Source organism: Talpa europaea, assembly GCF_964194135.1.
Source record: "Talpa europaea genome assembly, chromosome: 9".
Lineage (NCBI taxonomy): Eukaryota > Metazoa > Chordata > Mammalia > Eulipotyphla > Talpidae > Talpa > Talpa europaea.
Window position 1 is genome coordinate 109,274,494 of NC_140076.1, and position 23,599 is coordinate 109,298,092.

Consider the following 23,599-nt stretch of genomic DNA (forward strand, 5'->3'; position numbering starts at 1 on the left):
ACCGTAGCTCTCCCACCACCAAAGTACCCATAGTCCTCCACGCCTGTCCTGTGTGCTCTCCTCCCCACTTAACACTCCCTCTGCCCCTGTTGGATGCCTTAGATCTGTGGTCAGTTTTCAAGGGTTCAAGTTTGACCCTTAGTTTGGTTTCTCGACATTCCACATATAGGTAACACCATCTGGTATTTCTCTTTCTTCTTTGGTTTATTTCTTTTTTTTTTTTTAAAGATTTATTTATTTATGCAGACAATAGCTGGGGTACAGGCCAGAGGTGCAGGGGGAGAGAGGATTCACCAGAGACAGAGTGGGGAACAGAACAGACAGACTGACTGAAACACACTGCTGAGGGGAGCAGTGGGAGAGGTAGGAGAGGTCTGCTGCGCCATGTGGGTAGCTCCCTGGCCGGCTGGGATCAAATTCATGCTGCAGAGGCTGCGGATTGCTTCATAGTGCGGTGCTCAACCACTTGCACCACCAGGAAGGCCCCATCTCCTTTGGTTTATTTCACTCAGGATAATCCCTTCCAGCTCCATCCATGTTGCTACAAATGGCACAAGTTTATCTTTTTTCATCGCTGGTAGTAGTCCATTGTGTATATACCACATCTTTTTGGTCCACTCATGTTTGGGAGCATTTAGGTTGTTTCGAAACATTGGCTGTTGTAAATAGTGCAGCAGTAAACATCGGAGTACAGGTTTCCTTTTAAATTGTGTGTTCTTTGGGTAGAAACCTAGGAGTGGAGTTGCTGGATTGTATGGCAGATCCATTTTTAGCCTTTTGAGGAACCTCCACATTGCTTTACATGGGGGCTGGACCAGTCTGCATTCCCACCAATAGTGTAAAATATTTTTTTAGTGAAGGAATAAGTAAATGGATGATTGAGCAAATGGTTAAATGAATGAACAAAGTTAAGGTCAGGAGATTTTCAGTTCTATGCCATTGCCTGCCAGAGGCAACATAAACCAATAGAACAAGGCTTTTGAGCCCACTCCCCTGTCCCCGCCTCCTGCCTCCCCACCTTCCCACCCTCTCATCTCCTGTGAGGGCGTAATGTGAATATGCCTGGTTTTCCCGTTTATTGTAAAGAAAGCCTGAAATTACATTTCAAAATAGATTTCTAGTTTTGTGTCAGGTCTCATTCATTTCATTTTTAAGAGTGAGCAAGTCACCAAAGCTCCCAAGGTCTCTGTTGGTGTGGTTCTGGAGTTGTGCCATGATCTCTGTTTTGTCTCCCATTTATCTGTTTATTCCTCTTTGTCTCCATTTCCACACTTTCATTTTTCTCCCTGCTCCCACTGGCAACCATTCCAGTGTATTTTATGGGCCTCAGCTTATTTTTGTGGTCTTTAAAAGACAATCTCTGTGTGTTGACATTTATCTTTGAGTTATATGGATGGTGTTGTGTTATAGATTTTGTGCTGGTTTATTTTTTTGTTTTTGCTCAGAATCAAATGCTTTTTTTTAAAATGTCATTTTATTGTTCCAGGATCCAGTTTAGGATCTTACGTGGCATTGAGGTGTCATGTCTGTTATTTTTCCTTCTTAATTGAGGCTTAATTCATATACTGTAAAATTCATTTTTTTAAGTGTGTTGTTCATTGGTTTCTAGTATACTCACAAAGTTGTGCTGCCATCACCATGGATTCCAGAACATTCTATCTCCCCTACAAGATGCCATTCATCTACTTTCTGAGTCTTTGGATTTGTGGGACATTTCATATAAATGGAATTATGTAATGTATGGTCTTTCATACCTGTATTAGAATGTATTCAAGGTTCATCCATATTATAGTTTGTCCTTTTATGACTAGTGAACAATATTCCATTATGTGTACATTTATTTTGTTTATCTTTTCATCAATTGATAGACATTTGGACTGTTTCTTTTTTTTTTTTTTTTTACTATTGTGATTGTTGTGTTACTATATGCTATTGTGAACATTGGTCTACAGGTTTTTGTATTGTTGCATGTTTCCATTTTTATTGGGTATATGCCTGGGGTGGAACTACTGAGTTTATGTTAATTGTCTTTAATTTTTTTGAGGAACTGGCAAACTGTTTCCTGTAATAATGTATGAGCCTTCCATTTCTCCACAACCTCACCAACACTTATTTTCTGTTTGTTTTATCTTATTTTGACCATTCCAGTAGCATCTCATTGAGGTTTTGATTTGTATTTCCCTGATGACTCATGGTGTTGATGGTTTTTTGAGGCGCTGTAGACCATTTGTATATCTTCTTTGGAGAAATGTTTATTCAGAACCTTTGCTCATTTTTATTGGTGTATTTGTCTTTTTCATTGTTGAATTATAAGCCGTCTTCATATATTCTAATACTGGATCCCTGTGTGAGTGAATCGTTGCAAATATTTCCTCCCATTCAATAGGTTGTCTTTTCTCTTGCTTGGTGCTGTCCTTTGATGCACAAAAAATTAATGTTGACAAGATCCAATTCATCTGTACTTTCTATGGTTACTTGTGCTCTTGACATCATAGCATCACATGCTTTAAAGATTTATCCATGTTGCTGGGTGAGCATAATTAATTGTTTTTAGCTACTTAACAGTTTTCCGTAATGCATATTTATCACACATTAGCTGTCTGCATCCCTTTGGAGAACCACCTTATGTTCAACTTCATATTACCCCAGACTACCTTGATACAGCCTCATGTCTGTTCCTAAGAAAACAGCGTGAGAATTTCTTGGAGTACCATTATGTGATCCAGTGGTACACGTTCGCTTAATTCAACTGAGTTGTCTTCTGTCAGATTGCCCCCGTAACTGCGTCCGTCTCCAGCCTCACTGGCAGAACAGTACAGCTTCCTCTGCCTTTGCATCCTGCCAGCACTTGACATTATCCAGCTTTCAGATTGGCTAAGTAAGGAAAATGTTATCCTGCCATTTAATTGGATTTCTGATAATCCGTGAATTTGAGCTTCTCTTCAGTTGCTTGTGTTGTGGGGTTTTTTTCTTGTGAAGTACCTGTCCATGTCCTTTACTCATTTTTCTTGTGCAGCTTCTTTTTCTTGTTGATACTCAGAAATTATTTGTGAATTAAGAGGTTTTAGTCCAGTTTAGTTTTAGAAATTGCAAATATCTTCTGTCATCTGCATGGTAACTTTGACCATGGTGTCCTTCATTCTACAAAGATTCTTAGTTCAGATATAATCAGATTGGTCAGTTTTTACCCTCTAATATATGCTTGATGTTTTATTTAAGTCATCCTGGGCCTCTTTGGTGGCAAAGGGGTTAAAGTCTCAGCTATCAAGCTATCGCCAGCCACTGCAGCATGAGTTCAGTCCCCGGCCAGGTGGCTGACCCACATGGCACAGCAGACCTCTCCTGTCTCGTCCACTGCTCCCTTCAGCAGTGTATTTCAGTAGCTCCACCTGTTCTGCTCCCCACTCTGTCTCTGGTGAATCCTCTCACCCCCCACACTTCTGACCTACACCCCAGTTCTTGTATGCATGAATAAATAAATCTTAAAAATAAGTCTTCCTGCCCCACTACACTTCATAGATATCTTTCTCTTACATTGTCTTCAATTTGACTAATAATTTTGCATTTAGATCTTTACCTGGAACCTACCTTCGTGCATAGCTTGGGAGGGATTAGGCTTATTTCTTAATCTCATAGAGAACCAGTTTTTCCAGCACCAGCTATTAAAATAGCACATCTTTTCCTCTTTGATTTATGGAACCATCTATTCTGTATATTAACTTCTGCCCTTAAGCTTGAGTCACCGGTCTCTCTATTCTGTTTTATTGGGTTATTTGTTCTTGGGATATACATTAATTTCATCTGTAACTTTGTGGTGTATCATATCTGTCTAAGGCAAGTCTTTCTCCTCTCCCTTGTTAAAGCCACCCCAAATCTGTTTGACATTCATGAAACTTTCCATATAAAGTTTTACAGCAAATTATTAAGCTCCTCCAAACAACAACAACAAACAAAGGACATGTTTTTTGGGGATATATTGAACATATATATTAACTTTGGGTAAGTTTATACCTATAAATATTAAGTCATCCCATCTAAGAGCTTGGTACGTCTCCTCAATTTTTCAGATCATCTTTCATATCCTTTAATAGAGTTTCAGAAAGTTCTCTCAAGGTTCTTATTGATTCTTAGTAGAGATAATTCCCAGCACATGATAATGTTTGCTGCTACAGTTTAGCCGTGGGATTTTGTATTTAGCTTCCAATAATATACTTTGTCTTACATAGCTACAGATAGAAACTCCAGCAAAAGCTTAATTCTCATTGAATGGAAAAGAGATACTTACCACATAGCTTTATTACTTGAAGAACTTTCAGGTAAAATTAGAACATAAGTCTGTTTAATATCATGGGACAAATATTCAACTTTCAGAAATGGAACAGATTTAACACAGAAATAAATTGGAGAAGCCATGCAGCATGGGTTGATGGGCTAAAAATGAAAAGAATGCCAGTGTTAGGGAGTTTTATGAACATTAAAGCAAAAGGAAAAAACGGAGTAACTGGAAAAGTAGACACCAACTTGTGGTATCTTTTATCTAGCAGTGACATCTCATCTATTGAGAAGACAGGAAACTTGGAATTGATCAGTTAATTTATACTGGCCTGCACTGAAGTTACACTCCTTGCTTCTAGCCATGCAATGAAGCCACAATCTTTCTAAATTGAAGTCATGCAAAGATGCATGTGTCTCCCTGTCATCTTGTGATAGATATAATTCCCCCATCAGTTTCCATTCCCTTAGTAGTAGTTATGAATTTACAGTGACAGAAGAGAATTCAATTCTGTAACAGGAGCTCAAGTGTAGAAGCAAGGAACATGAAAACGGCATACCAAGTAAGCAGAGGTGGAGGGAGTTCTGGAAATTTCTAGTAGGAATATATGAGGTGTGATTCCTGTAGACAACGAGCTCGTGGTCTAGCACGAGAGAGAGGTCTTCAACCAGTTCTTTCGCAATGTGGAAAATGCTATTAAAATGACATGCTTAAGAAATCAGGTAAAATTTCACAGAGGAGGTGACATTGTGAGCAGGAGGTGAAAAGGAGGGAAGGCAGCAGTGCTCAGGTAATAAGTATGGGTAGTATCTAATGAGCAGTAGTCACCTTGGGTTTTTAAGCAAGGCAGTGCATATTAATAAATATTTGTTAGGACTGGAAGCGGAATAAAGACAAGATTGGTGGCCAGGAGACCATTTAGGAGGATAGTATAAATAGCTGGCTCGTCTGTTAATCACAAAAATAAAATTTAAAAATTATATAAAAGAGCAACAAATTTCCAGGTCATCCTAAATGTTAGAGGTTCATCACCCACTCTCCCCTCCTGGAGTACTTGACTTTAAAGAGGAAAGACACCCCAATGGATAAGTTCCGCAGTGACCAGTCCTTCATCGCTATAGCTAGTCCACAAAGTGAGGTCCAGGTGGACTCACAGGGCGGGCAGTAGCATCTGGCCCTTGGGATACCTCAGCCCCCACAGCTCAGCCTTTTGCTGTTTCTTCTGCCGCTTGTTACGCCCCTGCCTGTGTGTTCAGTGCTCCCTAGCTTCCAGCTGGAAGAAGTTCTTCAATAAAAGTAAATTATTTACCTATGCTTTTCATCCCAAGAACTTTAAGAGAAACAACTCAGTCCAATCCATAAAATAGTGACGCATATAGTGAAACCTGAAATTTCAACTTGCTCCAGAAATTCCTTCAGAAACATTCATATCCTTTGTTTAACACCAGTCTTTTCTCTGTCTCCATTATATTCTGAGATTCAATTTCTGTATGTTGTAACCTAAAAATGGCCCTAAATAATCATATTTATAACCTCATTTAATACCCCCCCATAGCCACATGAGGTGGTTTTAATTCCCTTATAAAGGAGATGATTAGAAGCACAGAGAGTTTAAGTAATTTTCTCAAGATCACACAGTTATGACAGGGTCAGGCTTAAGGACCGTCGGTCTTGCTCCACAGTTTATGGACAAAGTGACCAAGCTGTGCTCCCTTTCATTGATCTTTTAAATGTCCCGTACTCTGTTACTTGGACAAAATAAGACATTAAGAAAGTTTCAGCTTTAAAAACATGCATCTCCTAGCCATCGCTATCTCTTTAACTCTCATTACCCAGTGACTGGGGTTATTACCACATCTGCCTTCAAGGATCATAGGAGACCTGGAGCTGCCGGGAATAACACAGAAGCAAGCATTACTTTTTAATTTATATTTGTGTTCTTAGAAAGCAGAAGGAGTACCATCTTCATAACATTTGTCAGTGCTTGGGATGATTTTGTAAGTTTGTCTCTGATAGTTGGTGTCAGGTAGAATAACTGCTGCCGTATTAAAGATGCAGGTTTGCCAACCTCTGTGTCATCTGTGCACCGGCCTCTGTGTTCCTGGACATCCAGGGTGGCTCACCAGTTGTGGGTGTGCACTCCAAGACCCACAGAGTAGCCTCCACTCTCTAGTTATTACGTATGTTCACTTGTGATTTTCATGTTGTGTAGATGACCAAAACACAAGGGAAAGAGGCAGTGTGTATGGTAAGAATAGGATTCCCATTCTCTTCCAGCATAAATATTAATCAGAAGCTGATGCTGCAGTTCTAGGCAGCTGCCAGCAGTGCGCATGTGAGGCCAGGAAAGCGGCAACCATGTTTTTGTCTCACTTTGGTAGACCTACTTGCCTTCATGTCTTATCTCTGTTTTTGTTTTTTTCTCATCTGGGCAGAGCACCATGGACCACCATCAGGAACAAATTCAGCCCGGCAAAGCCCTGCCCTGCAGCACCGGCCCCTGGGGCAGTCACAGGCCAACCACGTGTCTGGGGACAGGTAGGGCTTTTTTCAGATTTTGGTTTTTTTCTCTCATCTCCCTACTCTTCCCTCTAGTCCCCACACTGTATGTAGAAACCGGCAAAATGAGAAATCTTGCCTATTCCACCCTCACACACCTGCCGTGTCCCCTCTACTTCCTCAGTACCTTCATCCCTTCGCCCAGCTCCAACCCTGGGCCCAGCATCTTTGTCCTGACCAGTGGGGACTGGTGAGACATGACAGGTCTGCACCTCTGGTTGTCCTCATAGTTTCAGTAGAGAAGGTCCATCAGGATGGCTGTGTAAGGGGCCACTTGAGCAGACCTGTCTTTATGTGTATGTATTGCCACTTTGGTTGAAAATGTTAACCATGAAACAAACTAAATTTCCAGAAATTCAGCATCTTCAGAGGCACTAGAGCTGCAGGAAAGCTGTTTTTCACTGTGACAAGGTCGGCTTCTCGGCCCTATTGTTCAGTTACTTGAGTGCAGTTTCCCTTGATGCAAACACCAGGGACACCCTCAGAACCAAAAACGGGAGGGGTGCGGGGATGTTGACAGGCTCTGGGCTGTGCTGGAGCCAAAGACCAGGGTTTTGCCTGGAGTCTCTCTGGCTCTGGCTGTGGTCTCTCTAAGCAGGTTGTCAGAAGGGATGGCGCGGCTTGGCTTTTAAAAGAAATGAATCTGCCTAGCTTCTTGGACCACTTGTTGTTTTCTCATCTCCAAGAGTAACTGGGTTCCTCCCTTCTAGAAGTGCCCTGGAAGGTGAGGTGGGAAAAGACACCACCTACCGACACTCGTGGTCCGACCACCGGCACCTGGCCCAGCCCGACACCGCGGTCATCTCCGTCGTGGGCGCCCGGCACAGCCAGGTACCCGCTCCCGGCTTCGGCCCGGCCAGCGACCGCGGACACTGGGGTCTCCGTTTCCAGTCACGTCACATAAATTCATTTCCAGATTTAATAATTCTTGAGAACCTACGGTGTCTGGCACACTGTTAGCTTCCATGAGCGAATATAGAGAGGGTGACTGACAGGAAGGTCCCCCCACAGCCGGAGCCATGTAAGGCCCTGGGCAAGCGCTGGAGCGGCCTTGCTTCAGCTGCTCACGGTCTGAGCTTGGGTTTTGTTGTTGTCATAAAAATGAGGCAACGTCCACTTAAAGGAAGGACTTTCCAAACACCAGCTGTCTGGCTGCTCTGTGGCACGCGGCTTCTCGAACAGAGAACATGTGTGACCTCCAGGCTACCTCAGGCCGCATTCCCACAAGCTCGGTAGCCGGGCAGAGAAAGCTCGGCCCCCCTGGGGACACGGGCGCCCCTGGGGGTGTAAGTCCTCTCTCGGGCCAGGGCAGTGGCTTTTCTCCGAGCTGTAAATACCGCGGCCCGCGAGCGCGTGTTGTCCTTACACTTCTCTCTCTCTCTCCAGAGCCTTGGCTGTTACCCGGTGGAGCTGGAGCGAGGCCCCCGCGGCTTCGGCTTCAGCCTGCGCGGGGGCAAGGAGTACAACATGGGGCTCTTCATCCTGCGGCTGGCGGAGGAGGGGCCCGCCATCAAGGACGGCCGCATCCACGTGAGTGGCTTTCGTCTACCCCTGGGCTTCGGGCTCCAGATGGGAAAGTTCTGGAAAGTAGTTGGTGAAAGGGAAAGCAGAAACCTCCCGAGTCTGTGCAGTAAGATTTGCTGTCACTAAGCCCTGGGCGGCAAAGCTTCCGCCCCTCTTCCTACCCCTCCCCACGGCGCCCCGCGCGCAGCTGCCGCCGCCATCTTGGCTGCCGTCGGGCGGAGACGGTGGTGGGCGTTTGAGGGGAAATGGATCAGTGAACTAAATGTGCTTTGATCTTGCTAAACGTTTTGGACCAAACAACCTTTGACTTCTTCCAAGAAACAGCAGGCCCAGGGTTCTTTTTTTTTTTTACTCTTGGCTGCCTCCAGAGGTAGCCAGGGATCCAAAAGAACGGCGCGCGCGGGCTCGCTGCTGTTGGGGCCGGGGTTCACGTCCGCGAGGCGCCGTCAGAGCGGTCTCCGCTCTGAAATTCCGTCCCTTGGAACGTCTTGGAAGCCAGATTGTTTATGGGGCCCTCCTTCTCTGGGCGTTTCGTAAAGAAGTCTTCCATAAAAAACAGTTCCTGATCTCTAGTTAAGTAATTTACTGTTTGGTGTGGTTGTAAGCTGAAATTTTAAATTCTAGACAGGCAGACTTCCCCCAGCCGTTTAGGAGTACTCTGTTTGCTCCTCTACAACCAGCAGACATCAGAAAGAGCTGATTTTTGTTTTGTTTACTTGTTAAGTGAGTAAACGTAACAGAAGAGCAAATGACCGTGGTGAGTTTCTGCAGGGTATATTCTGCTGATCAGAAAGGGCTTCCCTGGGATTGCAGTTTTGAATTTTCTACATCACGTGCATATTCGCAAACTTACTGTGAAGGCCTCTGCCCAGCTGCGGAGTTTATCTCCAGCTGCGCTGCCACCTTGGAGCCAGCTGAGCTTCTCTGTCTACCTCCCCTCTTGCCTGTCTGCCCTTGCTTTTTCTGCTAGGCTGACATCTGTCCTTTGTGTCCTGCATCCATTATTGTAGCACCTTTAGCACCTGCCTTGAATGTTCACAGTAGGTGCTCCTAGATGCTTGCTGGGGGAGTGGAGTGGATGGATAAAATGTCTGCATAATGAAAGTGGAGGTTTTTAATGCTTAAAATTAGGTTCAAGAACTTATTACTAGGTGACAGGACTCGGAGTAATGACGCAATTAACAAGTGATATAATAGTGTAATCCACTAAAAGAAGAAAATATTAACCTATAATATAGATGGAAAGTCATTGAGAGGATCTGTCAATTCAGTGAGTCACAAGCTTAAATCAAGTTATGATTTAGAGAGGGGAGAAAAGATGTTTTGGATGACGGAAAGGAGAAAGCCACAGAATGGAGAGGTTCACCATAGGGAACAATGTTTAAAAATTTAGCATAGGACAGAATCAGATTTTGAAAATAGTAAGAGTCTGCTATCTTCCAGGCATCTTGTATTTTCACTTGCGTTACTTTTGGTCTGAGAAAAACTCTGAGGTAGGTGGCATTATCCCCACTTGAAGTCTAAAACTGAGGCTCAGGAAAATTTAGACACTTGCTGAGCTCACTCCACCTGTGACAGCTGGTGCATCACCCACCCCCACCCTCACCCCAGTCTGCTGGTCACATCTGGCCTCTGCTTGCATCCATCTGAATTTGATTCTCTTAGGAGGCATATAGGTTCTTAACAAGTTTCAAGGTGATGTAAACTGTGTTAGAAATGTTATTTTGTGATTTAAATACATTTTTAGTGGAGGTTGTTTTAAAAACTGCAAGACAAGGGGCCTTCCTGGTGGTGCAAGGGGTTAAGACACAACCTATGAAGCTGTGCGCAGCCTCTGCAGCACGAATTCCATCCCCGGCCGGCCAGGGAGCTACCCACATGACACGGCAGACCTCTCCTGACTCGCCCGCTGCTCCCCTCCGCAGTGTACTTCAGTCAATCTGTCTCTCACCCCCCCATACCTCTGGCCTGTACCCCAGTTCTTGTATGCATAAATAAATAAATCTTTAAAAAGATATAAAAAAAAAAAAACCTGCAAGACTACCTAAAAAGATTTTTTTTTTTTTTAGGAATAAAACTCTGTCTCCTTTTGGTTCTCCTGTTCTCTCTTTCCCTCCATTTTATTTCTCTCCTTTCCTCTTTCCCCCATAATTTTTTTAATAATGCAAACCTGAACTTGTGGATATTTTATCAGAAGATATATTCCCCATTTTATTCTTATCACATTTAAAATGTTTAAAATAACAAGAATTTTAAAGAATGTTTGCATTTCCCTCCCAAGTTGCTGTTTTTTGTCTTTAGCTTTGTGTCACCCAACAGAGAACTCTTCTCCCGCCTAAGGGCCTACCTGCCGTGACCCCAAAGCCTTGGCTCTTTTCCCCTCAACCCCAACTTAGTGTTGATCAAAAGTGACACCTGGTGGCAAGTCTTTCAGTTACAAGTTGTATTGCAGTTTATTTGCTGCCCTAAAAGAAGAAATATGCAGGTTTGGACAATACTTTCATTTTTCATTGAAGTAACATTTCATATAGCATGAATTCCAGGAGTCCATCATTGCGACACAGTATGTGTATGTCCTGCACGCAGTGCACATCTGCCCTTCACCATAACTTTGTCCCTGTCCCCTAACTTACCCCCTCTGCTTTCCCCCTTCATTCTGGTGACGAGTAAATTGGTCTTACAGCCCAAAGGTTTTTTGCTTTATTTAGTTCATCTGTTTGTTTTCTCTACATACCACAGGGGAGTGAAATCAGATGGTGTCATCTTTTGGTTTATGTCACTAAGGACGGGCTGTAACTTTAAACCCAAGAATGGGATGGAAATTAATTAGGACCTCAGTTACGTTTTAAGATGTGACACCCAGAGCATGCTCCGAATGCTGTCTACTTTCACATCTCTAATAATCAGCGGGGTTACGTGTCTGCTGCTATTTATCAGTTCTACCTATTGACTTTTGTTTCACTTACATGTGTTGGTTTATTTATTATGTTTAATATTTTTCTCCACCCTCTTAATGTTATTGTCTCATGATGTTGGTTGTGTTTTTGACATTTTCCCCCAACTCTGTTAAACTTACCTATACTTTTTCTGTAAAATTCTCCATTTCTTCCATAGTGAGACCCTCAAACTTCTTTTTCTTTGGTAGCAACAAGGCACATTCTGTTTTCTATTTCATCGTTTACTTGAAATATATTACATTGTGTAGAATGGGGTGTGGTGTGCAGTTAAATCTTCATACTGATGTACTTCAAATCTTTTTTTTTTAAAAAGTCAGAAAATAGATAACTTGAAATTAACATGTATTTGTGCTTGGTGTGTTAATCATGTTTTATATCGTTAAATCCCCCAACAAACCCAGGAGGTCGGTACTAAAGTTATCCTCACTGAACAGGGAAGAAAATGAGGCCACTCTGCCAGGAAGAGGGGAGCCAAGAGAGCCCCACATGTGACTCCAAAGCCAGCTCCCCTGGGTGTGGGCGGCGTCTGGCACAGAGCTGCCCCACCAACCTTTGTTAAATATCTATTGCTTCCTCTGCTGTTGTGTTAGTTCTAGGTTGTTTCCATGTATGCTTATAAATATTTAAATTGTTTTTTTGAATTTCAGTAATTTTCCATTGTTGAGGTTTTGCTGATTCGAAGTCAATGCCATTTAGCTGCTGGTCACCCTGAAGTAGATTTAAAATACTTATTCATTCCTTTGCAAAAGTTAGACTTGACCTATCCCTGTTTTTTTTTTTTTTCCTTTTTCATAGAAAGTGACTCCTGATAGCATTTCTAGTAAATAGCAGTGGTTACTGGGATATCTTATTCTTATCCCTAGTTGTATGTTTGTTTTCTAGGAAAATCATTTCACAGCAAAATCGTGAAGCATGAGCCCATTGTTAATTGTAAATAACAATTAGTTACTCTCCAGGCTGAATTTTCCTCAGAGTTTTAATCTATTTCATTTTCAAATGCCTCATTCTGTACGGGGTATAGTGGAAACACAAGGGAAGGAGTGGGAAGCTCTCTTTGGGGGTCAGGAGAGGCTTTAAAGGTGAGGGCCCTTCTGCCCAGGTTTTAGGAAATAAATCCAAGATTCACGTCAAAATAGAGCGCTCCCTTCACAGGTTGATCATTCGCTCCGTGGTATCATTTGGGTTCGAGAGACTTCATCTTTTCTGCCACTTGATCATTGATGGAAAACTTGGCGTCTGAGTCTTGATTTCAGGATGTCCAGATCCTGTTTACAAGTCACATAAAGCCTTCCCATGCTGGGTTTTCATACAGTAAATAAAACTGGACAATTTCTCTTCCAGTTGCTCCCGTCTGCCCACTCCGCACCGACCCTAACATAGAGAGAGGGGTGCACAAGGGAAATACTTTACAGATGAATGCAAGTCACTTAGCAAGGTTGCATGGCTCAGGAGAAGCTGAGTTTCACGTTGTGCCTGTGATGTCCCTGTCTAGGTCGGTGACCAGATTGTGGAAATCAACGGGGAACCTACCCAAGGCATCACGCACACCCGGGCCATCGAGCTCATTCAGGCTGGCGGAAATAAAGTTCTTCTTCTTCTAAGGCCAGGAACTGGCTTGATCCCTGACCATGGTAAGTAGCTCACTTATAGCTAAAAAGTGGGACGTGTGTTAGGCAGGAGGAAGGGGAATAGCTGCTTGGAGAGGTAGATGTGTTTCTAGCTAACACAAAGGTAAACATCAGGACCATGTTCACGCTAGTGACAGAACATAATTATTACAGAATAAGTGGCTCCAGGCAGGACTTCTGTTGGAATGAGATCCATATGAAGCCAATTTCAACAGAAACATATAGCTGCTTTTGCAGAGAAATGTGCCTGTACAAAAATAAGGACAAGAGAGGCAAAGAATTAAATGTCACGGAGAACACTGGCAACCTCTTCAGATGTTGTTTATTTCCTTGTAGTAAGTTTCTCTTTATGAGTAGGGTAAGAACTGGAGACTTTTCCTGTCACTTGTTAAAAACAAAGTGCTATGGCCCGACCTGGACGGGAGGAGTTGGGCCCGGGAGCTTGTCTGTCCTCCGGTGCTGGCGTTCAACGCCCTTGATCTCACTGCGTGTTTGGGAAGTGTCAGGGCATTTGAACATCACCCTTTTTCAGTCAGCGCACTGGTCTAGACAGCAAGTCCTGCACCCCTTCATAGCGCCCGTTTCCTCCCCCGTAGGCCTGGAGGGACGAGCGTGAGGCCCCCTCCAGCCCCCTTCCAGCCTGTGATTCTCTGTTATCTTCCACCATCTGCTTGAAAATCATGTGTGACATCTTTGCTAACTGCGCTGATTTTTTTTTTTTACATAGTCCTAGGCTTTTTCTCTTCCTTCTTCAGGTCTGGCTCCTTCCGGTCTGTGCTCCTACGTGAAACCTGAGCAACATTAAGGCTTTCAGGGCTTTTCTTGGTCTTTCCTTAAAAAGACTTGGTAAATGTGCATGTCTTGTAAACCACTTCCTTCTTTTTTTTCTTTTTAATTAAAAAGGTTGCTATTAAATACGTCTACTCCTGTCTTCTACACTTTCAGTTTCCTTTTGATGTTATATTTGACAGCTTAATGCAAGAAAATGACTTTCAGATGCCCATGAACCTCTTTCTGGCTTCTGTAGTCTGGTCTCCTGTAGGAGTGACTTGGCATATCCTTACGCTGTATCCATTGACAACGGCTAAATTAGTAAGCCTCTCAGACCAGATAAGTTGGTCCAGTTTTGTTATTTTTTATTTGGGCTTTACTGCTGATAAAGCATTTACACGTCCTATATTCTCAGTACTCAGTAGTTGTACATAAGTAATTGGAAAAATGAATACTGCTCTTTTATTTATATAAACAGTCTACGCTTCATGTACTAGTACAGCTGTCTGTAATCTCTCTGGCCTTTAAAGAGAGCGATCTAAGTATTTGTGAACTTCATAAAATACTCAGTTGGGCTGTTTTAAGCAGCAAGTACCATTCAGATAAATGGCTGTCGAAGTTGAAAACTTTTCCCATTTATAATTCTAATATTTAATAATATTCCCTCGCACCACTCTCTCTTAGGTGATTGGGATTACAATCCTTCATCTCCAAATGTGATTTATGATGAGCAGCCACCACTTCCCCCATCGCCACATTCTGCTTCCATATTTGAAGAGTCTCATGTGCCAGGAACTGAAGACTCTGTGATGAGAGTTCAGATATGTGAAAAGGCAGAAGTAAAGGACATTGTGCCTGGAAAGAAAAGCACTTTAAATGAAAACCCGTCTGATATAAAGCATCAGTCTCTTTCCCAGAAAAATGTGAATAAAAAAGAGCCTCCCAGTAGCCATGGGCAGAGTAACAGGAAAAATCCCTTTAAAGCAGAGAACAGCGTTGTACCAAGAGACGGTTCTGCCGGTGCCCACAAGCCGGCTGGTCAATATTCGGAAGAACATTCAGAAAAGACTCTAAAAACTGACCCGAAAAGAAGAACCAGAGATCGATCTCTCAGTCCCAGGAAAGGGGAGAATAAAAATGGTGGCACCGGCCCCAAGCCGGCTGCTGGGCAAGATCCTTACAGAAAAGGCCCAGGACGGTCTTCGAGCCCGAAGAAGCAGCAGAAAACTGAAGGAAGCAAAGACCAAGCAAAGGCCGAAGCCAAATCCTTAGAGCCTGAGAGGGGCAGGCCAGGGGCCCGCGCGGGGGACAATGCTGAGCAGATCTCAGAGGGGAAAGAGGCCGCCGGTGTCCCCAGGAAAGAGGCGAAGCAGAGTCAGCCTGGAAAGAACAGAACACAGTCTCCAGAGAAGAAAAGCAGAAGAGCCGAGGAGCAGTGGCTTCCAGGCCAGAGCGCCCCCGGCGCTGGGAGTAGAGGAGCCGCTGGACACGCGAAGGGAAAGAAAGCAAACTCAGGAGAAGCAGCTGCTAGTAAGGCTCAAGCAGGAGAGCACGTCAGAATACCGGAGAGGAAGCTGAAGCAGGAACCTGCAGAGAGGATGGTTGTCAGCAAAGTAGACGAGCCCGAGGGGAAGGAAGCAGGGGGGGCCCACAGACCCAAGGAGGGTGGCGGCGGGAGCGTGGACGGCGGCCCCCCGGTGAAGAAAGCGCCCATCACTCCGGGGCCCTGGAAGGTGCCGAGTGCAAATAAAGCTGCGGGCGCTGCTGGTGCGGCCGGCAAACGGCAGTGACTGTGAGCAGAAAAGCTAGTTGAAATCATTTCGTAGTAAAAAGCAGCGTTTTTCAATGAAATCATTTTTTTCCCCCCAGAAATTCTAAAACACACATGTGTACATTGTACTCCGAGCATCAAGTTGCCGAGGCTGCATGAAGGACCTTCAAGAGTACCAGGAGGCCGCCCCCCTCCCTCAGGCCCAGGAAGATGCAGCGGCCTGCTCAGGCTGCCCGGCGTCTCCGGGCGTTGGGACAAACGACACCTGTTGATCAGTAGCAATGTGGTCCCACCTCACTTTGTATTCGTGCCAAGTTATCTCCTGTATCATGTCTATCTTTGTCACTCAGATATTTTCACAATAATGAAAAAATTAGGTTTGGCTTGGAAGCTGATATTCTCAATAGCATGTTGCATGTTCACAGAAAGAGATATTCGAGTCCTTGCAGAAGAGATTGTTCACTCATCACGAAAGACGGCGGTTGCCTCTTCTAACAGCTACTGAGGATGTCCCGTTGAAAACGCAAACTCCAAAACATCACTATAAAAAATGCAGTCAGATAGTGACACTCTATGGTTTTGTATTCTAATTTGGCCGGATGAGGTGTTTCAAATAACTGTTGGAGGTCTCACTTAGTTAAATGTCCAAAATGAGCAAATACTTTAAATAATTAAGAGTTCACTTCCTACTGTGTTATCCAACCCAGATGTAGCTTTAGCATCTCAGATCACCCTCTTATTTTAGTTATTTCATTATGAAACCACAAAGAAGCATGTGGAAATATTGCTTATTGCTGTTTGAAGAAAAACTACTAAAATTCTATATCTGGATAGCTTAATCGTACCTACTAAGTCATTAGTTGTTGATATAATACATATTTGAAGAGTCAAGCTGTTATATAGATTTGCAAGGGACTTAATCATGAAACCAGTTTCACAGTCCATTGCCAGAAAAAGCCCCCGCTTGTCCGGTAGCAGCTGCACAACAAGAGTGGGGTGTAGAAGCAGAGCCTGGGTAAGACCAGCTCCCCGGGGGACACAGGAAGGACAAACGTGGTGGTGGACAGTACTCGCTAGAATCTTATTTTAATTTCTAGCCACATTAACTTGTTTGGAATTAAGAAAGCAAAGCTAAACATCTGCTTAGCTTGTACAAATTTCCAGAGTTCTCTTTTAAAGTCTAATTAAAGGCGTTTGTAGGAAGGTGCAGACAGTTCTAAGGAGTTTAAACTCCACAGGTTCAGGTTTGTCAGTCCCCTGAAACAGTATTCAGTGGCATCTATTAAAAAAAAAAAAAAAAAGGGACATTCTCACTATAAAACCATTTGATGGAGTGTTTGAAAACACTTGTTCTGTCACCCTGGATTCATCTCGTTATTGTGAAACACATTGTGTCCAGGTCCTTCCCTCTCAGAGTTGACTGTGAAACTCTCTAATGTAACAACTGAATCAGCCCCTGTAGATAAGACATGCTTCCCAGAGTGAGAGTTTTGAAACCCCCTTTTCATTCAGAACTATATATACACCCACCTATTGTAACCACTTGAATAGAGCAAAACTAGGAGGCTTGATAAACACTAAGAATTTAGTACCACAGAAATGATTTATTTTCCCTATAGTCCACAATTAGTGATAAAAATCCTATTTTGTTAACTGTGACATAACTTGGATGTCATATGTTGTCAGTCTGATGTGGCTTTTTCCTTCCTAAGTAACCTGTCACTTTACTGATTATATACAGACTTAGCAATGTGGCCTTGGAATGCTACGCAAAATATGGATGTACCGGTTGTAAATGTTTATATATTGTACAGTACCTTTATATATACACTTGAGGTTCTGATTAGAGAAAGAGATCTGTAAATCGCTCGTTATTTTTTATATAGATATTAAAAAAAAAACCAACAGTTTCCGGTCTGTATTTCTTTGTCGATTTATTATCGCTCTCTAGTCGTGGAGTTAATTCCTGTCGTGGTTCAGAGTCCTCCGATCAGGAAGACCCTGATAACGGTGACTTGCTGTGGGCAGCGCTCCCTTCCTCTGTATGTAAAGTTTAACACGGAGTTGAGTTAAATAGGTTCATATCTATTTTATGTCTTTCATTGTAAAGAAAATAGCTTTCCATAAATAATTTGCTACCCCATAAAAACCATTCTTAATTTGTTAGGGAGAGAAAAGGATTGCTCTTATCAGAAAATCCATTACTAGACACTTTCGGTGGACACAGTAGTATAGGACCAGTGACTACCGGTTCGTGGAATTGTATTTCATCAGATTCTGATATTTCACATTGTGGCCTAAGTATTTTGGTTACTGTTTATTGTAAGTTATACTAGCCGTTAGAATGAAGTGTTGTGGCTTGATTTAATGCTTGGTGTGGATGATGCCTAAAACTTACTTCAAAACTATGGTTAATTTCATATTCTTGAGGGGAAATTTAAATCCCTACCTGCCATTCTTAAACTCACACTAAAAATAAGCCTGACCCAGAGTTGTCAAGCCCCCAGGAGACGCGCTCACTGCAAAGGCAGCAGGACGGTTCCGTTATTTTGCTGGATGTGCCTTCAACTGGTCAGAGCCACGGGAGTTCTTGGATTGCGTTGTCTCGCTACAGTGAGTAGAGATGCTGATATCTTCTACCTACATCAAGATTTTTAGACCAAGGAGCTTTTGAAAAGAGCCAAATCTGATTTCAGAAGTCTCGGATACAGAAAAGCATTTAAGCTTTTTACTTCCACATGAGACTATCTTGGTTATCTCCTTTTTCAATAGTAAGATAATCTCCCGTAGAAATAAAAAGCCAGATGCTTTTAAATAGGTAAACAAATTAATTTTATCCACGGGGTTTTGAGAAAGCCTGAAGTATTCAAATTAAACTGTGACAGTTTGACTAATGACTCCACAAAGATTTGTTCAAATTGCAGTCTAGTCCTGCGTGGCCCCTTGAACTAAGGAAACTTGTAAACATGGGCTTCAGTCACAAAATGTGACGACCTAGTATGAGGATGACATCTGGGCATCACTATATCAGCGTTGCACGTGCCAGTGCCTAGAACTATTAAAGATGTTCAGTGTTACTTGTTTAGAGCATGCCGCAGCTATTACACGAAAGGTGTAATGTTTGCTTTAGTTAGCTGAATTAAGATATCCACCGACTTGGATCAATTTTCAGTGTTGATATGCAAGCAGAGCCTTAAATAGTCCTATTACAGATGAGAACTCTGATGAGTCTCACACACATATTGCAATGAAATAGGAAAATATAGTTGCTTTAATTTTATCCTAAACTAGATTTTTGCAAATAATCCTACATTTGTTTATTTCCTAATGTTTGCATTAAGGTCAAGCAGAATTATTAGCAAATACACAGATCAAGAGGTTATTTTGTCTTTTATAAACAGCGATCATTTGTTACCTTGAGTGGCACCTTGTGACCGCTTACGGGCTCAGGAGCTGCTGCAGGGAAGTATAGATACTGCACATTTGTGAGCTTCCAAATTATTCCATTATTCAAGATGAACACCAATGACTGCAAAAAGCAAAGGGTTACTTAAAATGACAGAACCCTCCATAAGTATAGTGATGAGATTAATGAATTTGCTTTTTGATAATCTCAGATCTCACACTGTATTTGGGAATGAGGCTATTTCAAAAATGAATTTCATTAGCTTGAAATTAATTTTTACAGCAGACAAGTCCACTTTACAATGAACCAAAAGTGCAAACAGAATCATAAGCACATATTTCATGAGACATCCTGGTATTTAGATGGTTAATGTAGAATTTTTCTACATGTTTCTGAAAGCCAAGAGACCCATATCCCAGCTAGGTAAGTGTGATTAAAGGGTTTATATTTTCATGGGCCATAGTGTATTTATCCAGAAAGTTTGGAAATTCTAATTCCACAGCAATGTTGGCTCTTAAATTTTTTTCCGGTACCACAACCAATTATAAATCAAGCTAACAGGTATTTTTCTTATGTCTATAATTTTTGCTGTTTGAATTCAATGACTGAATGACCTGACCTGGTTTTTAACTCCTGGTTTAATTTCTCCATCACAGGTAAATATTACTAAGGTGTAACTCACTCCTTTTGAGATCAGAAGTCCAAATTGCTAGAAATTACAGGAATAAAGTACCAAGGGCAGACGCAGCATGACGTTACAACTCTTCCATCCTAACAGGGAAACTGCATCTGTGGTAAATTATTTGAAGTTCATTTATTCATTCACCAGGTTTATATTGAGTACCTGTTAAGGGGTGAGGTGCTATTTTGATTCTGGGGATTAGGAGTGAACGACAACGTGTCCTTGCCTTAAGGCACCTGTATTTTAATGGGACAGACAAGTAGGGAAAAACTGAAGAGATAATCAGGTTGTGTTAAGTCCCGTGAAGGATATGAACCAGGGCCAGGTAACGTTAACAGGGATACGATGGGGAAGGATAGTCTGAGTTCCCGTATTTTCGACTTGAGAGTTACCAGAGACCTGCCCTCCAAGAAACTGACATGGCCACGTCATCCGGGGGAGAAGCTATGGAGACATTCCAGGTAATGGAGGAACAGAGGGAGGCCAGTGTGGTGGTGAGGTACTGAGGAAGTGAAGCTGGAAAGGAAGCCGGGCCTGATGAGAGAGATCCTGGAGGCATCACAGAGAAAGCCAGGAAAACAGCAATTATGTTAGTTCCAAGGTGTCAAGCTCATTCATGCGGCTGTGGAGAACTGACTGCAGGAGGCAAGAATGAAGAGGAAACAGTGGGTCCGCGTAGGAATCCAAGTGAAAATGAGAGGTTAACTTGGTAGCACTGACTGAAAATGCAGAATTGACAGGCTCGGTGTTAAGTCAGTTATGAATGGAAAGAGGAACCAACAATAAGGCTCTGTTTCTGGTTGGGCAACCAGGTAAACTGTTTCACTTACTAAGGGAGAACATTTAAAACCACCTTAAATTTTTTAAAAATGGGTTTTGGATGTTGGACAAGCATACGTAGGGGATAGTGGATGGAAGGGGGTGAGTCCTGTGTGGCCCCAGGTTACTGCCTAAAGGCGCTTTCCACACTACAGTGCAGGAAGGGGGAACACGAACTGAGCCCAGCAGCCTGGCTGAATGAAGGAGATGGAGTGAAGAACCTGGGGAGGCCAGGACAACCAGGATTTTCAGGGCAGCGTACAAGAGAGAAGACAGCTGCAGAGCTGTGCAGAGAATACCTTCCGGATCTTCAGGTGAGCACTAGCAGCACAAATACCCAGGAATTGGTCAAAATACCAAAAAAAGGCAGAAAAATTCTTGAACTGAACTGAAAAAAGTTCGTGTTTCCGTAGCCCATCTAGAAAAACCTCATAATGAACAGGGATCAGATAAGAGTACTCGGGAGGAGAGTGCTTCAGCAGTGGGGGAGAAAGTCCCTTAGGAAGGCTGCAGTGACCCACCTGATAAGCTTAAAAGCAAATCTTGGAAGTGATCAAATAATTCCCAAGTAACTGCATTCCAAAACAAAGCTCAAAAACACTTCAGAGTACAAACATACAAAAACCGAATAATGTAAAATTCACATCCAATAAAAAATTACCAGGTATGCAAGGAAGTAGAAAAATCTGACCCAAAGTGATAAAAATCAGTTTTTAAAAAAGACAAAGATAACTATTAAATGTCTTTTGTCCTTATCTGCTATTTCTAATATTAAGGAAACAAAAAGAAATTGCATGTTAATAAGAAACTTTTTTTTTTGGTAATGAGACTTCCATAAGTGAAAATACACTGCAGAGGGTTAACAGCAAATTAGTTTAGAATGACAGGTGAGTGAATTTGAAGGCACAGAAATAGAAACGATCCAAAATGAAAGACAAAGACCAAGAAAATGTACAGAACATCAGTAAAGCTGCAGAAAGTTTCAAGCAGCCTAACATATATGTAATTGGGGTCCCAAAAGGAGGTCGATGAGATTGAGGTACAGAAAATTCATTCTAGAAATAACCACAAAGCACAGACACAAAAAAAATTAAGAACACTAGTGTTCATTACAGTTCAAACCACAAATTCTTCCATAAAGTTAACCTTAAATACAGTAAGTTAAATAAAAAAATAAGACATTACATGCCTAACAGAGGAACAAAGGTTAATGTCAGAAGCAATGCAGGCCAGAGGGGCAGAACAGCAACGAGTAAAACCAGTATTTTTATATGCTGCAAAAATATCTTTTGAAGATAAAGATTGAAGAGTGGGTCTGTAACCTTGCTAAAAGCATCCTGGATGTGATCTTCAAAAAAAATAGCAAACCGGGCCTCCCCGGTGGTGCAGCGGTTGAGCGCTGGGTTGCGAAGCTGCCCGCAGCCTCTGCAAAGCCGGTTCGATCCCCGGCTGCTCCCCAGCTACTGAACGAGGGTCCCACATGGTGCGCAGACCTCTCCTGCCGCCCGCTGCTCCCCTCAGCAGTGTACTTCGGTCCTTCTGCCTGCTCTGCTCCCTGCTCTGGCTCTGGTGAATTCTCTCACCCTCCCGCGCTTCTGACTGTACCCAGTGCTTGTATGTATAAATAAATAAATAAATCTTAAAAAAAAAAAAAAAAGCAAACCATTAATGATTCTAAAAGAAGAGGCTTGTATATCAGAAGAGACACATCAGCTTTTTGAGAATAGACTGGGCTGGGGGAGGGGGGTCATGCATACACAATAGCAGAGAAATAGATAATCAGAAAACAAAGGATGTTGACTAGACTGGGGTGGTAGAAGTGAGGAGGGCAAAGAGTGGGTGACCAGACAAGTAGAATTAGTCTAAGGCTTGGTGATTAGATGTGAGGTATGAGGGAGAGGAGTGAGTTGAGAATGATTCTCAAGTTTCTGACATGAGCAACTAACAAAATTTCACCCACCTTAAATGTAATTTAAACAATTATACATTCTCACCATTACAACAACCCACAAGAGAAAATGACCCTGCATTACTGCACTTATGGAGAATTCATTGTGTAAAAATTGTAATTAAAAACTTGGAGGAAAAGATAAAAGCAGGGCCTCCCCTGGTGGCGCAGCGGTTGAGCGCTGGGCTGCGAGGCTGCCCGCAGCCTCTGCAGCACCGGTTCGATCCCCGGCTGCCGGCGAGGGTCCCACCAAAAAAAAAAAAAAGGGGGATATAAGCATCAGTTTGCTTCCATCCGAAATAGGCACTGAATTTAATCTTGGACTTCAGAGTGTTGCTATTCTTACAGGAAAAGCGAACATGATTTCTCTGAGCCATCGAAGGAGACACTGGAGTGCTTTTGCAAAGTTTCTTTTAAAGGTAAGTCATTATCATGGCCTGTCCCTTTCAAACTGTAAGTCTTGCTGCTTTTAGACTGGCTGCATATTTTCCGTGATCTACTTCAGCAACCTTGCTTATATTTCTGTCTTCACATTGAGGAATCTATCAGTGAGATTTTTTTAAAGGATTTTAAATACTAATGACAAATGTATTTTGCAACTCCACTAATTTCTAACTCTATTGTGTTGGCACTTTACTGAGTTGTTAATCTCACTTAGCCTTAACCTTATCAAGTAGTTATCACCATTTAAGAGATAAAAGTTCATTTGCCCAAGATTTAGAAGCTAGTAAGTGGCAGAGCAACGATCTGGCGAGTCAGAAAGGTCTGATCTCTTCATTTTTAAACCTCAAACATCTTCTTGCATATGAGGATATGTATAATGGATACACTGACTTTACATGAGTACATGCTTTACATGGAATAACTAATTTGCATTTAAAAATTTACAAAATCAGTTAAGTGTTCAAGCTTTCAAATTCCTCAAGAGATTCTTTAAAAGCAAGTAACTAAGAATTTCAAGTAGACTGCTCGAGTGCTCATTAGCATTTGTATAGACATGTGTGTGTAAAGGGATGCTGGCAGCTCTAAGTGATCAAAGGCACAGTCTGGCTGAGTACAGATGATGCTGAGGACCCCGAAGTTCTAGTAAGGGCTGGATACATGAATTGTTTTATCTGTTGTGCAGCTTAATGCTTCGCTCAGTCCTTACAGGACACACAGCTCTGGTGGCTTACACATGTGTGAGTATGCTTACACTGCGATTTCCCATGCATATTCTTTTACCAACAACTATACAGTTATTAGAATTAAACTATGAAGA

At 42.5% G+C, this 23,599-nt stretch overlaps 1 protein-coding gene across 1 annotated transcript in view; it reads left to right on the forward strand.

The window, feature by feature from the left end:
* Positions 1–13,746, forward strand: part of MAGI3 (membrane associated guanylate kinase, WW and PDZ domain containing 3) — a gene marked incomplete at both ends in the record, with an annotated part of 195,686 nt that extends 181,940 nt beyond the window's left edge. Inside the window, 5 exons of the mRNA XM_084243996.1 lie at positions 6,709–6,811; positions 7,543–7,663; positions 8,219–8,362; positions 12,806–12,944; positions 13,697–13,746. Of these exons, the coding sequence (XP_084100122.1) occupies positions 6,709–6,811; positions 7,543–7,663; positions 8,219–8,362; positions 12,806–12,944; positions 13,697–13,746 (557 nt within the window). The remainder of the gene's footprint in view (positions 1–6,708; positions 6,812–7,542; positions 7,664–8,218; positions 8,363–12,805; positions 12,945–13,696) is intronic.
* Between the last annotated feature and the right edge of the window lie 9,853 nt (positions 13,747–23,599).